General features: G+C 43.0%; 1 protein-coding gene across 1 annotated transcript in view; it reads left to right on the top strand.

Annotated features, from left to right (window-relative positions):
• The window catches only part of LOC148514843 (uncharacterized), a 50,512-nt gene that overhangs the window by 30,967 nt on the left and 4,388 nt on the right, over positions 1-15,157 (top strand). The window contains exons 3-6 of the mRNA XM_088480886.1: positions 6,581-6,670; positions 9,632-9,700; positions 10,050-10,325; positions 12,351-12,543. Coding sequence (XP_088337012.1) covers positions 6,581-6,670; positions 9,632-9,700; positions 10,050-10,325; positions 12,351-12,543 — 628 coding nt within the window. The remainder of the gene's footprint in view (positions 1-6,580; positions 6,671-9,631; positions 9,701-10,049; positions 10,326-12,350; positions 12,544-15,157) is intronic.

The raw sequence follows: 15,157 nt of genomic DNA, 5'->3' as shown, positions 1-15,157 counted from the left end.
CACAAATCACTTTCTGTGGATGGTCCTTAGGGTCTCCAGGGATTAGTCCGCTCTCAGACAGAGAGACTCACATGTCTGCAATTAGTCCAGAAAAGAATCCAGGAGCTAGCAACACAGACATGCTGTAGCCTGCAGGCAATCTGGATATCCTGACCTGCAGAGGATACACCATATGGGACTAAATCCCAAGAATCTTTTGGTGGACCATTGAAAGAAACCCTTGTACGCAGAACATTACGCCTGCAATACGTAAGTAGGGTATGCATTATTCTACTGCCTTTACCAATGACGTGTGATTATAGGAGACTTATTTGGAATCACTGAGTGGGCGGGAAGAATAAAGAAACCTTTTTGGGATTTCTATTATATGTTCTGATGTGAGTTGGGGTACGCACTGATTGAATTCAACTAATTGACGGAATTATGCCATCTGCCCTTACGTTTGATACATAATTATTATTTGGAACATTATATTAGACCATTAAGACGGTCTCTCCCGTTTTTGTATTTTTCCTTAATATGTGCCAACTGGACTAATCCCTGGAGACCCTAAGGACCATCCACAGAAAGTGATTTGTGCGAGGACCTTTTCATCTCTTGAATAAGATTGAGTATCTTTTCTTTTTTGCTCTACATTTTTTTGTATATCCAGCGCCACCTGGCAACACAATAATCTTCTTGTTACACGTGAAATGAATAGACCCATCCTGAGACATTTCCTTTTCTGTCTCATGCCAAAGTGTAAAGATTTACATCTTGCTGTATTTTGTTGCTGATTGAATTGTGGGTAAGGGATTGGGGATACACCTCTGCACTAGGTTTAGGTTTGACCAGAAAAAATTTACAATAGTGGCCCCAAGTAACTGATATATATCTCATAAATAATTAATCTATGGGGGTACTGCCAAGGACAATAAGAAATTAAATACAACGAAGAAAAAAGAAAAGTATTGTCTCTTTGTTGGCGCACATAAAGAGTAGAAGAATAGTATAAAATGTAACTTTTATTATATCAATGTTTAAAATTCACCTTTGTAGTGAAATATTGAAAGAAGAATAAATTATTAAAACAGAAACATATTCTATATATCGTTCTTAATAATAAATTATTGATAATACACGTATCTATGTCTTATTCTACGTTCTATTGACCTATTAAATGATTTAATTAATTATTCATAAATAATCAAGTGATATTTATTATCTCTTTAATGCATCAATTTAATTATCACATAGGCTGTCCATCAGCAGGAAAGAACATATATGTATATATCTTTGATTTGAAAAACTCCTTATGGGAAGTTTACCATTCCATCCTGGACCATTGCCACACGGGAACATGGATCCAGTATCCAACATGCAAACGTCACCTTCCCATTAGAGTAAAAATATGATGAATCTTTGTAATGTTGGATTCACCATGCACAAAGAATATGAGGGGTTAATTTAGAAAATGAAGGGAAATATATACACAAGCTATGCATCCTTAGGTGCTAATAGGTATTCCTTTTATATAATATAAGTTGACTATACAGACTCTGTTTAAAACACAAATAGGTAAGTAAATGGTTAATACCTTCAAATAGGCAATTGTATATTATATATGAATTCTACTTGGTGTCCTTGATATAGTCACATACCTTTATTCAGTTATCCCCTATTTGATTGTCTATGCTGTAATTCAACAGCACTATATTGGGGATTGAGCAATGATCAATTAGTTATTTTGTTGTACACTATTATAGTACTTTAGGATGTTTAATATTAGTATACAATGTAATTACAGCATCCCCCGTTGGGTGAACCACAGTGCATCAATACAATACTATATAAAAATTCACACACCAGTATATTTCAATTATAATGTCACCTAAAAAAGCTGTGCGGACAGTTTTCCTATTACAGCGCCCCCTCTTGGGCGTTTCTAATATAGTATTGTATAGAGATCTGCATATAAATATATTTCGGCTATAGCATCACCTATTGGGTATTTGTATATTGCTCTAAAGAAGCTGTGTAAATAATGTTCTTATTACAGCGCCCCCTCTAGGACGTATCTGCTATACAATAGTAATTTGCACATGGATATATATATTAATTGCAGCACCACCTATTGGATATTGATATACTGCTCTGTAGAAGTTGTGCAAAGCTATTTTTCCTCTATTGCAGTAATCTCTATTAGATGTATCTGCTTCACATCTAGAGTAAATTTATGTTCTAAGATGCTAGATGTACATATGTATTATAATTGTAGCATCCCCTGTTTGAATAATCAGTACAGCACTATGTAGTAATGTGCATAAATCATATTATAACTACAGCACCACCTGTTGGATATTTATATATTGTTACCATAAACATTGTGCAGACATTTTTTCTATTACAGCGCCCTCTCTTGGGTATATCTGCTGCATAATGATAATTTGCACATAAATATATATTAATTACAGCACCATCTATTGGGTATTGGTATAATGCTCCATAGAAACTGTGCAAACAATATTTTTATTTCATTGCAGCACCCCCTATTGGATGTATCAGCTGCACCTGTAAAATGGGTTTTAGGTTATAGCGTGTCATGCTTCCATTATCACTTGATTAGTAAAATTCAAATAATACAATCTAGGTCATATCATAGGACATAAGAGAGCGGTCAGAGCCGCTCACGCCGACGTACGTTTCACAAACTAAAAGGTTTTTTCAGGTGCAGCTGATACATCCAATAGGGGGTGCTGCAATGAAATAAAAATATTGTTTGCACAGTTTCTATGGAGCATTATACCAATACCCAATAGATGGTGCTGTAATTAATATATATTTATGTGCAAATTATCATTATGCAGCAGATATACCCAAGAGAGGGCGCTGTAATAGAAAAAATGTCTGCACAATGTTTATGGTAACAATATATAAATATCCAACAGGTGGTGCTGTAGTTATAATATGATTTATGCACATTACTACATAGGGCTCTATTTACTACAATCCGCATATTGAATGCGCCCTGCGGATCCCATCCGCACTCTAGTCGCAAAAATACCGCGACTAAGAGCACGCGCATTCGCCGACCGACCACCACTACTACCCCCCCCACCAACGCTAAGCCCCGCCCCCCACGATCGCGGACCCCCCCTCCCTTCATTACACTTACCTGCATCCTCCTGGCCTCCGGTGGTCTTCTCCGGGCTTCCCGATCAGGTGATCTCCCATACTGCACTGGGGCCCAATCACCTGATGACCGGGCCCCAGTGCACTGTGGGAGACCAGCTGACCGGAGAGGAGCCATCACCGGAGGCCCGATCACCGGTCCCTGGATTCAGGTAAGTGAAAAAAAAAATGTTTAATTTTTTTTTTCCTTTTTTGTACAGTAATCAGCTTGCGGTCTACTTAGACCACATAGCTGATTACTGGTACCGGCTCCCGCCTCTGCTCTCCCCGTTAGAGCAGAGTGGGAGCCCGGTAACCGGGGGAGACCCTGGATAAGCGTTATTATCGCAGGGCTTCCCCCGGTATTTTTTTTACAATTTATTTTTAGTAACTTGCACACAGATCACATTTCCCATTACAATTATGGGAAATGTGATCTGCTTTACTAAAAATAAGTGATACTGGGGGTTGGAGTAGAATTTTACTAATTCTACTCCAATTGCCCTGTAATAAATACAGGTGAAACTAAAATAATGTGAAAAGGGTGTGAAAACACCCTTTTTCACTTTATTTTAGTAAAAATAATGTTAATAAATAGAGCCCTTAGTGCTGTACTGATTATTCAAACAGGGGATGCTACAATTATAATACATATGTACATCTAGCATCTTAGAACATAAATTTACTCTAGATGTGAAGCAGATACATCTAATAGAGATTACTGCAATAGAGGAAAAATAGCTTTGCACAACTTCTACAGAGCAGTATATCAATATCCAATAGGTGGTGCTGCAATTAATATATATATCCATGTGCAAATTACTATTGTATAGCAGATACGTCCTAGAGGGGGCGCTGTAATAAGAACATTATTTACACAGCTTCTTTAGAGCAATATACAAATACCCAATAGGTGATGCTATAGCCGAAATATATTTATATGCAGATCTCTATACAATACTATATTAGAAACGCCCAAGAGGGGGCGCTGTAATAGGAAAACTGTCCGCACAGCTTTTTTAGGTGACATTATAATTGAAATATACTGGTGTGTGAATTTTTATATAGTATTGTATTGATGCACTGTGGTTCACCCAACGGGGGATGCTGTAATTACATTGTATACTAATATTAAACATCCTAAAGTACTATAATAGTGTACAACAAAATAACTAATTGATCATTGCTCAATCCCCAATATAGTGCTGTTGAATTACAGCATAGACAATCAAATAGGGGATAACTGAATAAAGGTATGTGACTATATCAAGGACACCAAGTAGAATTCATATATAATATACAATTGCCTATTTGAAGGTATTAACCATTTACTTACCTATTTGTGTTTTAAACAGAGTCTGTATAGTCAACTTATATTATATAAAAGGAATACCTATTAGCACCTAAGGATGCATAGCTTGTGTATATATTTCCCTTCATTTTCTAAATTAACCCCTCATATTCTTTGTGCATGGTGAATCCAACATTACAAAGATTCATCATATTTTTACTCTAATGGGAAGGTGACGTTTGCATGTTGGATACTGGATCCATGTTCCCATGTGGCAATGGTCCAGGATGGAATGGTAAACTTCCCATAAGGAGTTTTTCAAATCAAAGATATATACATATATGTTCTTACCTGCTGATGGACAGCCTATGTGATAATTAAATTGATGCATTAAAGAGATAATAAATATCACTTGATTATTTATGAATAATTAATTCATTTAATAGGTCAATAGAACGTAGAATAAGACATAGATACGTGTATTATCAATAATTTATTATTAAGAACAATATATAGAATATGTTTCTGTTTTAATAATTTATTCTTCTTTCAATATTTCACTACAAAGGTGAATTTTAAACATTGATATAATAAAAGTTACATTTTATACTATTCTTCTACTCTTTATGTGCGCCAACAAAGAGACAATACTTTTCTTTTTTCTTCGTTGTGTTTTGTTGCTGACCTGACACCTTAAAGATGAATTGACAGGTTCACGATATTATTTTGTCAGGTAGTCGTAAAGGGCAGGGTTGTCTTAACAGCAGTGTGGGCCCTGCCCACCCATTAATGGGAAATAAAATGAAACCCTCCCGCATGCCCACCAGACCTCCCACACATGCAGAGAGACTCTGTCTGACTGGTCTGACGCCGGCGGATGAAGTGAAACTGGGACTGAGTACTCGTCACAGGGGGGGGGGGGGGGGGGTGAGGTGGGGGAGGTTATATCGGAATACAGTGCACCGGCAGCCGTCTTATAAAAGTATCTCAAATTTACCAGGGCAGGGCTCTACAAGCTTCGGGCCCTTGGGCAACTGCCCAACAAGCCCAATGGAAGAGACGGCCCTGGTAAAGGGGGAACCAGTAGGTCTGAGTCTGGGAACAGGACCGCGGAGGACTGCACATCAGATGAAGATGAATTAAACAAACCAGGTGAGGCGGTAAATAGTGAGGGCTCTATGTATCAATTATTGCATTACACACACAAGCAATTTTTGTTTCGTCTGTGTTGATGCTTTTGTTTTGGTGTCTATTACATAATTATGGACCCTATGTATGAAAGTTTAATTGCCGGGACAGTAGATATGATGAATGGCTGTGCTGACAAAGATCTTGGCAGTGAAGTGATAGCTATCACTATCATGTCTTCTCTTTATGGCAGTGCGCGCGCGTGTCAGTGTCATTCAGTGTTACCGATATGCCCAGTTACATCTTTGCTGCTTGCATGGTAAATCGTGCCACGCGCGATGGTATGTAAATAATTGCAGTTATGGCAGGTCAGACATCACTCAGGTATTGCTTACCTCAGCGCACGATATGAGTACCGTATGGTATCGCAGTGAATAATTTATGCACACCCCTGCAGCGGTGCCCAAACGCACTGGCACACCTGCATTTCCCCGACCGTACCCCCTATCACCACCCACAAATGGCCCTTCCTGTCAGTCACTCTGCCATGGGTCTGAGTAGCCTCTGCGGCTGCAATCCCAACCGCGGCGTCAGGTTCACCCACTGTGATGCATACGCATGCACAGTGCAAATTAATCGTCCGATTGTGTGCGTATAAGCCGCTGCGTTCCTTGCTGAATCAGGTCCCACTGTCAGGTGTGTGTAGTATAATGAAAAATATTGGCTTTACTTCTCTTCATCAGAGAATTCATGCATTGGCTTCACTTTTATTGTTCATAAAATGCCACTGACGCAGCGTAGCCTAACAGCGAGCGTCTCCACCGCCCCCTCCCCCTCTTCTGAGAGTTTCTCCCCTCTGTTTTCTCTCCTCATCTGCGTCCATTGGAAGCGAGCAGGACTGAATCAGGGAGTAGAAGCTGATTGGATGACTCTTTCAGTTTGCCCAGTAAGATCCCGTTATCACATACTGTACCCTGGATATAAGCACCTTACAATTTTTTTTTTTGGCAGATCCTCCCAATGGGCGAATCAGTGAGTGTGAGCCTGAGACCGAGCCCGTGGGTGGCTTGCTAACAGACAAGGATGGACCTGGCAAATCAGGTGAGGTGATACATAAGCAAACCAAAAGATAGCTAGGGCGCCAGTAGAGGTGTATAGTTTACTCTATCTGCCGGTGTTCAAAGCCGCACACTTAATGGGGGTCTTGCCAAACCACCACCAACAATCAAACAGAAAAAGGAAAGAAATGTTAAGTGGCGCTAATATCACACAGCAGATGGTATAAAAAATTTATTTATTTAATAAATACACATAACCGTAATGATACACATATGCATAAAGATAGATAATCCCTTAATAATTCCCAGGAAAGGGATATAGCAATACAATGCACGATAAGCCACTAACATATAAAATACATAAATGAAGAAACATATACATAAGCATACATGTAAGCCTAAATCAGCATGAATTGAACAGCCGGTGGTAAATGGTATCCAACATCCTTTAAGATATAAATGCAAATGTTCCTCTCCAAGTAAAATGGCAGAGATCTATGCACAGTGGCAGCTCTACAGAAAGTTACGTTATTAATAGAATTTTAAGTCACTGTAGCAGTAACTGCCAGGTAAGCCAGAGACCAACAATTATTGCAACATTTGTATCCAATGTGATAGACGCTCCAGCACAGGCAGCAGATGGAAATATATGAAGGTAATATCGGAGTGGTTCTAGAGCCTCAATGTATGTATGTGCTTGTAAGTACTTAGTCCTCCTTCAGTGTAAGCCGCTCCAGCGGTAATCAATCTGTGGCCCCCATGTCTCTGATATATCCTTCAGAGATGAAATAGGGAACCAATCTCCTCCCGATGTTGCCCAAATATGAGTGCAATGAGCCTCACTCTCCCGCATAAATCCAAGCGGTGTCACATAGGGAGACCCACAGCCAGGACTACTGTGTAAGGGGAAGCGGAGCAGGAGCCTCGTGGCTGCGAGCGTGCAATGTGAAGTGGAATACCACTCCCGGCCAGATCCTCCGTGCCCTCAACGCGTTTCTCCGCACTAGGCGGCTTTTTCAAGAGGCGGATGTGTATGGCTTGGTAACGGGAAATTTTTGGTTTGTTATTTTAACCCCCAGGATGCCTAGTTGGAATGAAGAGGACGTGACCTACTCGTAGGAGAGGTGAGTATGAATTTTCCTTTATAGGTACCCCTATGGATTATCTACAGGACAAGGGGACATGCTGTCATCAGGGATACTAGGTGAGTATGTGTGATAGTGAGTGTGCAGGTACAGTATGTTATAATAAACTTTTACAGTCTTGGTGTGTGTTGTGTTTATTTATGTATTTCTTTGGTTGTGGAACTACACGTAACAGCGGGCCCGTAATGCCCTGCATGCTGGTATTTGTGGTTCTCCAAATACCAGCATGTGGGAGAGGAATGCTGGGACATGTAGTACCACAGCTAAAGACAATATTGAAACTTCTATTTTACACTACACACTAACACTGCCTATGGGTGCTGGGCATAGCCCCGGGCTATCAGTCTAGGCCTGGGGTGCCCTGGAGAGGAGGACCCCTTTATTGGGGGGCTCCCCAACTCCCCAGGGATCCCCGGCCTGGGCTGACTAGCGGTCAGGGGTAATGCTTTGGCTGGGGAAACTGGTGAAAGGTTTTCCCTGGCTGTAGCATTACCCCCCCCCCCCCTGCTAGAAAGAGTCCGGTGCTGGTTATGGAACTTACAGCAGACCCCTACTCATTTTGTCCCCTGTTTTTCCATAACCGGCCCAGCAAAGCCATGTATGAAGCCTGGGGCTGGTTATGCTTTTGGGGAGGGGGCTGCACGTCATTTAAAAAAAAAAAAATACAGACACAAGCCATGACTGATCTCACTGATCTGTGATGGCTTCTGTATAACTCGCTGTTCGCATTAAAAGGTGTCAGTTTACATAGTCCTAAACTCGCATATGTAGTAACCTCAAGCTGAAAAGTTCACAGGCTATTTATTACATTTCAAACCAATGATCCCGGCGCTAATCTGGAAGTCCAAATTTTACCAAATAGATGTGCAACAGCCAGTTACTAAAAAGCAGCAAATGATGGGATATGTGAACACCCATAAAAAACTAAGAATGCAATTTGTATCAGACTGCGCTAATATAAAGGAATCTACTGCAAGATAGCAGACGTCACATGCATACATAAATCAGTCATGGCTCCAAAATAGGAAATTTGTACTCATTTGTTAATATATTCATTTTTAATCTGATATTTGTTCACAATTAAAAATACACATAGTCTACAGACAAATACAACTCACATTAGTCAATATATACAATACACAAAACAATAAACCTCTATTGAGCATATATATCTACACTAAAAACCACTTTGCTACTTGTGCATGATATGGCATGAATATTTGAAATCAATACAAAGGGTGAAATGCTCAGAGCAGTCCAATTAGAATATTGATCATGTGTCCATCATATAACTGACTTGCCAGCCGAATATTGAAAAACCGCTGTACCTATCCGTCGTACAGGTCAGGTAATATAGCGTTGCGGTGAGCAAAATAAGATGCCAATTTCTCCAGTGAAATAGGTTAATGCTATAGCAAGTATGGCTAGGCACAAACAATCATACCGTCTCCCTTGGCTCCTGCGCTGATATGTTATCCTCAGCTGTCCTTAATACAGGTCAAGCGGTGCAGCGCCGCTGTATGTAATGGCAGCTGGTTTCTCCAGTTACAGTGAGCGGGTGTTGGAGCAGGGGTATCTGGAATCAGTAGTCCCTCAATCTCCCCTCGTCTCTGCTTGACAGTACCGCCCAGCTAAAATAACAGAGCTGATGCCTCTCTGCAGTGATGCCACGGAGAAGAAATAGCGGCTGCAAACAAACCAGCTGGCGGTTCCACTGGAGATCATCCACAAGTAGGAGATGCTGTTTAGTAAGGGGGAATCACTGACGCGTTTCACCCCTTTCAATGGGGGCTTTTTCAAAGAGTCACCGCGGTTCTGTTACAGGCAGATCTTAATGAAATTCATTTTCTCTTTTGCAGATTATAATCCTATTTGGAAGAAATCACTTTTATTTCTGATAATGTCTCTGTCCTTCACAAGCAGTGAGTGTAAGTATACGAGGAGTTGCTATGTACTGTATACCCCCTCCTCTGGCTGTAACCTACCCTCTCCCACCTATATGGCATTATAGAGCATGCGCACACCTAGGGATCTCTTCTGGACTTCAGGTCTGCTGCTACCACTGACAACAGGGGGAGGTGGCTGTGTGTAGGCCCTACCTCACTCAGAGGCATCTGTTAATGAGCCAAATACAGAAGAACCTTAAAGAAAAAGGCATTAAAGTGAAATGTATATATATATTTACATTAGCTATACCAAGCCAGCAGCATTGCATATGGCAGCATTTGGGCAAGAACAATGTAACGGATTAACACACAATTGTTTTTTGTATTGCAGCTGCACCCATCTCTAAGCCATGTAAGCGCCTCTCTTTTTATTCTAAGATAGACTTAACGAGCTATCCCTATCCCTTATCTATCAGAAGGGGCGCGATGGAAATATGTAAGCTCAGCCCACTGCGCTTGGAAAAGATCTTTGAGTGTACAGAGGGGGATTCCTTTTCTGTGCTGACAAATGAACACATTGTACACCTACACACATGTGAACAGGATACAGATGGACTGAAAATGGAGTCTGGACAAAGTGTCAATCCCCTCACTCCACCGAGTATTGGTATGATATCACTACGTGATGTGCAAGGATTTCAGTTTGGCATGAAATCTATGTTGACCCAACCTCAGAACTTAATGACCGGCTTGCATTCCCTGTGTGTAGGTGCGCTTGTATTCCCTGTGTGTAGGTGCGCTTGTATTCCCTGTGTGTAGGTGCGCTTGTATTCCCTGTGTGTAGGTGCGCTTGTATTCCCTGTGTGTAGGTGCGCTTGTATTCCCTGTGTGTAGGTGCGCTTGTATTCCCTGTGTGTAGGTGCGCTTGTATTCCCTGTGTGTAGGTGCGCTTGTATTCCCTGTGTGTAGGTGCGCTTGCATTCCCTGTGTGTAGGTGCGCTTGTATTCCCTGTGTAGGTGCGCTTGTATTCCCTGTGTATGTACGCTTGTATTCCCTGTGTGTATGTACGCTTTTATTCCCTGTGTGTAGGTACGCTTGTATTCCCTGTGTGTAGGTGCGCTTGTATTCCCTGTGTGTAGGTGCGCTTGTATTCCCTGTGTGTAGGTCCGCTTGTACTCCCTGTGTGTAGGTGCGCTTGTACTCCCTGTGTGTAGGTGCGCTTGTACTCCCTGTGTGTAGGTGCGCTTGTACTCCCTGTGTGTAGGTGCGCTTGTACTCCCTGTGTGTAGGTGCGCTTGTATTCCCTGTGTGTAGGTATGATTGTATTCCCTGTGTGTAGGTGTGCTTGTATTCCCTGTGTGTAGGTGCGCTTGTACTCCCTGTGTGTAGGTGCGCTTGTACTCCCTGTGTGTAGGTGCGCTTGTACTCCCTGTGTGTAGGTGCGCTTGTACTCCCTGTGTGTAGGTGCGCTTGTACTCCCTGTGTGTAGGTGCGCTTGTACTCCCTGTGTGTAGGTGCGCTTGTACTCCCTGTGTGTAGGTGCGCTTGTATTCCCTGAGTGTAGGTATGATTGTATTCCCTGTGTGTAGGTGTGCTTGTATTCCCTGTGTGTAGGTGTGCTTGTATTCCCTGTGTGTAGGTGCGCTTGTACTCCCTGTGTGTAGGTGCGCTTGTACTCCCTGTGTGTAGGTGCGCTTGTACTCCCTGTGTGTAGGTGCGCTTGTACTCCCTGTGTGTAGGTGCGCTTGTACTCCCTGTGTGTAGGTGCGCTTGTACTCCCTGTGTGTAGGTGCGCTTGTACTCCCTGTGTGTAGGTGCGCTTGTACTCCATGTGTGTAGGTGCGCTTGTATTCCCTGTGTGTAGGTGTATTCCCTGTGTGTAGGTGTATTCCCTGTGTGTAGGTGCGCTTGTATTCCCTGTGTGTAGGTACGCTTGTATTCCCTGTGAGTAGGTGCGCTTGTATCCCTTGTGTGTTGGTGCGCTTGTATCCCTTGTGTGTTGGTACGCTGTGCTTTAGGATGGTCCCTTTGAAATAGAGATAATTTTGCAATGTATCTGGCATGTCTTCATACTGCGCCAATTACTACCGATTCACATAATCACGCCCCTGCTCCTCGCTGCTCACTGCATTTTCATACTGGGGGAGGGGGAGGCCCATATACAGCCTGCCTGGACCCTGGTAATATTCGCGGGGTCACGGGTTATCCGTGGGAGGTGTTCCACCCCTTAGGGGGAAAAAATAGAGAAAGTAATTGCAGTGCAGCAAAGCTAAACAGGTGGGTGTTGTGAGCCCCTCAGTCAGGGGCAAATACAGGGGGGGGTGATCTGTGTGATCGCTCCCCCATACCCATGTACAGGCAGAGGAGACTACTTCTGGCGCTCAGAGGTAGCAGCCTCTCTCCCCAGCACTGAGCTGACAGGTAAGAGGGAGGGGGGACAGCGGCAGACCCAGGCTCCTCCAACAAGCCGGGCCCACGTAATTAGTACCCGTTCCCCCGTACTGTCGGTGCCCCTGGGGAATGGGAAAAGACAAAACCACAAAGGCAAAAACGGCATCATCTTTCCCCTGATAACCTGATTTATTCTCGCATTAGTCCATAAGAATCTCTCAGAAATTCGGGAGCCTCTCAAACACCCCCGGGAGAGTTGGCAAGTATGATATTAGTAACCCTTTATCCTTTCTGTTTCAGAGCCCCTGTCTAAAGATGTAATGAATGTCCTACGGGATCATTATAAAGCATTAGAAGCCAAAACAGCAACAACCATGAATCCAGTCCCAGCCACCGCCAACGGTCCAGTTACTGGACGAGAAGATTATCTGAGGCTCATCCTACTAGTGCCGTTATTATGTATAGTGTTCATCATCTTCTGCATTTTTCTAAGGTACGGTAAAAATGTTCTTGTCACAGTAATAAAGAGAGTTTCAGTCCAAGGCGCTGATTCTGAGACGCGCGCAATGGCGGTTTCCATGAAGATATCAATGTTCTTCAAATGTGTCTAAGTAAATAAAGAGTCCCACAGCGCATGTGTCTAAGGGGTTTATGTATCAAGCAGTGAGAGCCAGGAGAAGGGGACCAGAGTCATTGCACATAGCAACCAATCAGCTTTGATGTAGCATTTATAAGGAACAGTCTATAAAATAGGTTAGGAGGTGATTGGTTGCTATGGGCAATGTCTCAACTGGTCCACTTCTCCTGGCTTTCAGTGCTTGATACATAGTAAGGGTTCTATTCACTAAGCAGTATTAGGAGACAGAGTGAAAAGTGAGAAGGTACCAGCCAATCAGCTCCCAACTGTCATCTCGCAGGCTGTTTGAAAAACGACAGTTGGGAGCTGATTGGCTGGCACCTTATCACTTTCTTATCACTTTCTTATCACTTTTCACTCTGTCTCCTAAAACTGCTTAGTGAATAGACCCTATAGACCCCTAAATCAGTAAAAAGTTGCACAGTGCATGTGGTCCCCGGTGTGTACATACAGTCGGGGCCTGATTTAGAGATGGATGCAGAACGCCCAACAGCGGCGCCTTTAGACACAGCAGCGATGTGTAAATATGCTAATGCCGCAGGAGGCGTTTGAAGGAAAAAGCCATATCCTGCCAGCATCTGCGATCCGAGCACTGCGTGCAAAGATGTGATCCGAGCGCTGCATCAGAAGATGTGATCCGAGCACTGCGTCCAAAGATGTGATCCGAGCACTGCGTCCAAAGATGCGATCCGAGCGCTGCGTCCAAAGATGTGATCCGAGCGCTGCATCAGAAGATGCGATCCGAGCGCTGCGTCCAAAGATGCGATCCGAGCACTGCATCAGAAGATGCGATCCGAGCGCTGCGTCCGAAGATGCGATCCGAGCGCTGCGTCCAAAGATGCGATCCGAGCGCTGCATCAGAAGATGCGATCCAAGCGCTGCATCAGAAGATGCGATCCGAGCACTGCGTCCAAAGATGTGATCCGAGCGCTGCGTCCGAAGATGTGATCCGAGCGCTGTGTCCGGAGACCAGGGCAGGGCTTGTAGCAGTAATAGCATAAAGTCACAGGCGCAGAGAGTGAAGCTTCTGACTCACAATCAGGGCCCTAAGTAGCTGTCACCGGGTGCTAAATGCATTTGTACAGCTATAACGCACCCTGGAGAATGGATTTGAGCCAATGTATAGTGTCTGGCACAGATCTAGTACCCAAGGAACATGAATACAATGTAGAATGAGGTGGTTAGGTAGAGACCACGTAACCACACAGTCTTCCCTTCTCTCTGATGTTTTATACAAGCCTGACGTCTGTTACAGCTGGAACAATATCGCTATATCTGAGCTCCGGAGCCTGCGGCTATTTGGCTCCATGTCATACTGATCATCTGCAGAATGGGACACTTGTGTTTTTTTGTTTTTAGTTATGTTGTTATTACAGAAATTCCGAAATTATATCTAAACTATATCCAAGCACTGGAGCAGAGTATATTATAACTGTTACATTATAATATTAGCCATGTGATAGTCTGGAAAAGCTTCTGTACCTGTTGCTGTCCCCTATTACCTACCCTCCTCAGGTGCACTAACCTAGGCATCAGGGAATACAAAGCTATTGGTCCATGCAGGTATCTGCCCCTGCACCCCCCTACCTGTTATCTGGGTACCAGGTGGTTGCCACATTATAACCCTCATTATAACCCACCGCCCAAGCAATAGAGCAAACATGTCTACAGTTATAGCATTAGCTTCTTACACATTTATTATAGAGATGAATTAAATCTGTACCTCCTAAGATTCGCCTAAATCATATTGGCCATAGGCACTAACAGGAGTTTTCTCAGTAGGCCGATGGCCCTGTGATGTCATAGGGCTACTCCCAGGGTAGAGGGGAGGACTAATCAATTATTTTGGCTGTTATCTCTGTAGCCTTAGAGATACAGCGTACAGATAATGACACATGCACCTCAGCCTATTGCAATTTGTACACGTCCCTACCCTACCTCTGTTTGCTGCTATACTTCTCCTTCTACCCAGTTACAGTAATTGGACTGTTATGTATCACTATGTAAGTCCCCCATCTCTGTCTTCCCTTTCTTTTGTGCATCTCTGTTCCCCTTTTTTTGTGTGTGTATGTCTCCCCTTTGTAAATGCATCTCTGTCCACACCACGCTTGTGTATATGTATCTCTGTCTCCCCCTCTGTATGTGTATCTTTGTTGTGTATATGCATCTCTGTCTCCCTCTCTGTATGTGTATCTCTGTCCATAACACACTTGTGTATATATGTATCTCTGTTGTGTATGTGTATCTCTGTCTCCCCCTCTGTATGTGTATCTCTGTCCATACCACACCTGTGTGTATGCATTTCAGTCTCCCCCACTGTATGTATATCTCTGTCCATACCACACTTGTGTATGTGTATCTCTGTCTCCCCCACTGTATGTATATCTCTGTCCATACAACACTTGTGTATATGTATCTCTGTTGTGTATGTGTATCTCTGTCTCCCCCTCTGTATGTGTATCTCTGTCTA

The sequence above is a fragment of the Taudactylus pleione genome, unplaced genomic scaffold (genome assembly GCF_031769625.1).
Source record: "Taudactylus pleione unplaced genomic scaffold, aTauple2 ptg000257l, whole genome shotgun sequence".
In the NCBI taxonomy this organism is placed as follows: Eukaryota; Metazoa; Chordata; class Amphibia; order Anura; family Myobatrachidae; genus Taudactylus; species Taudactylus pleione.
This window is presented reverse-complemented; position numbering and strand designations above follow the sequence as displayed.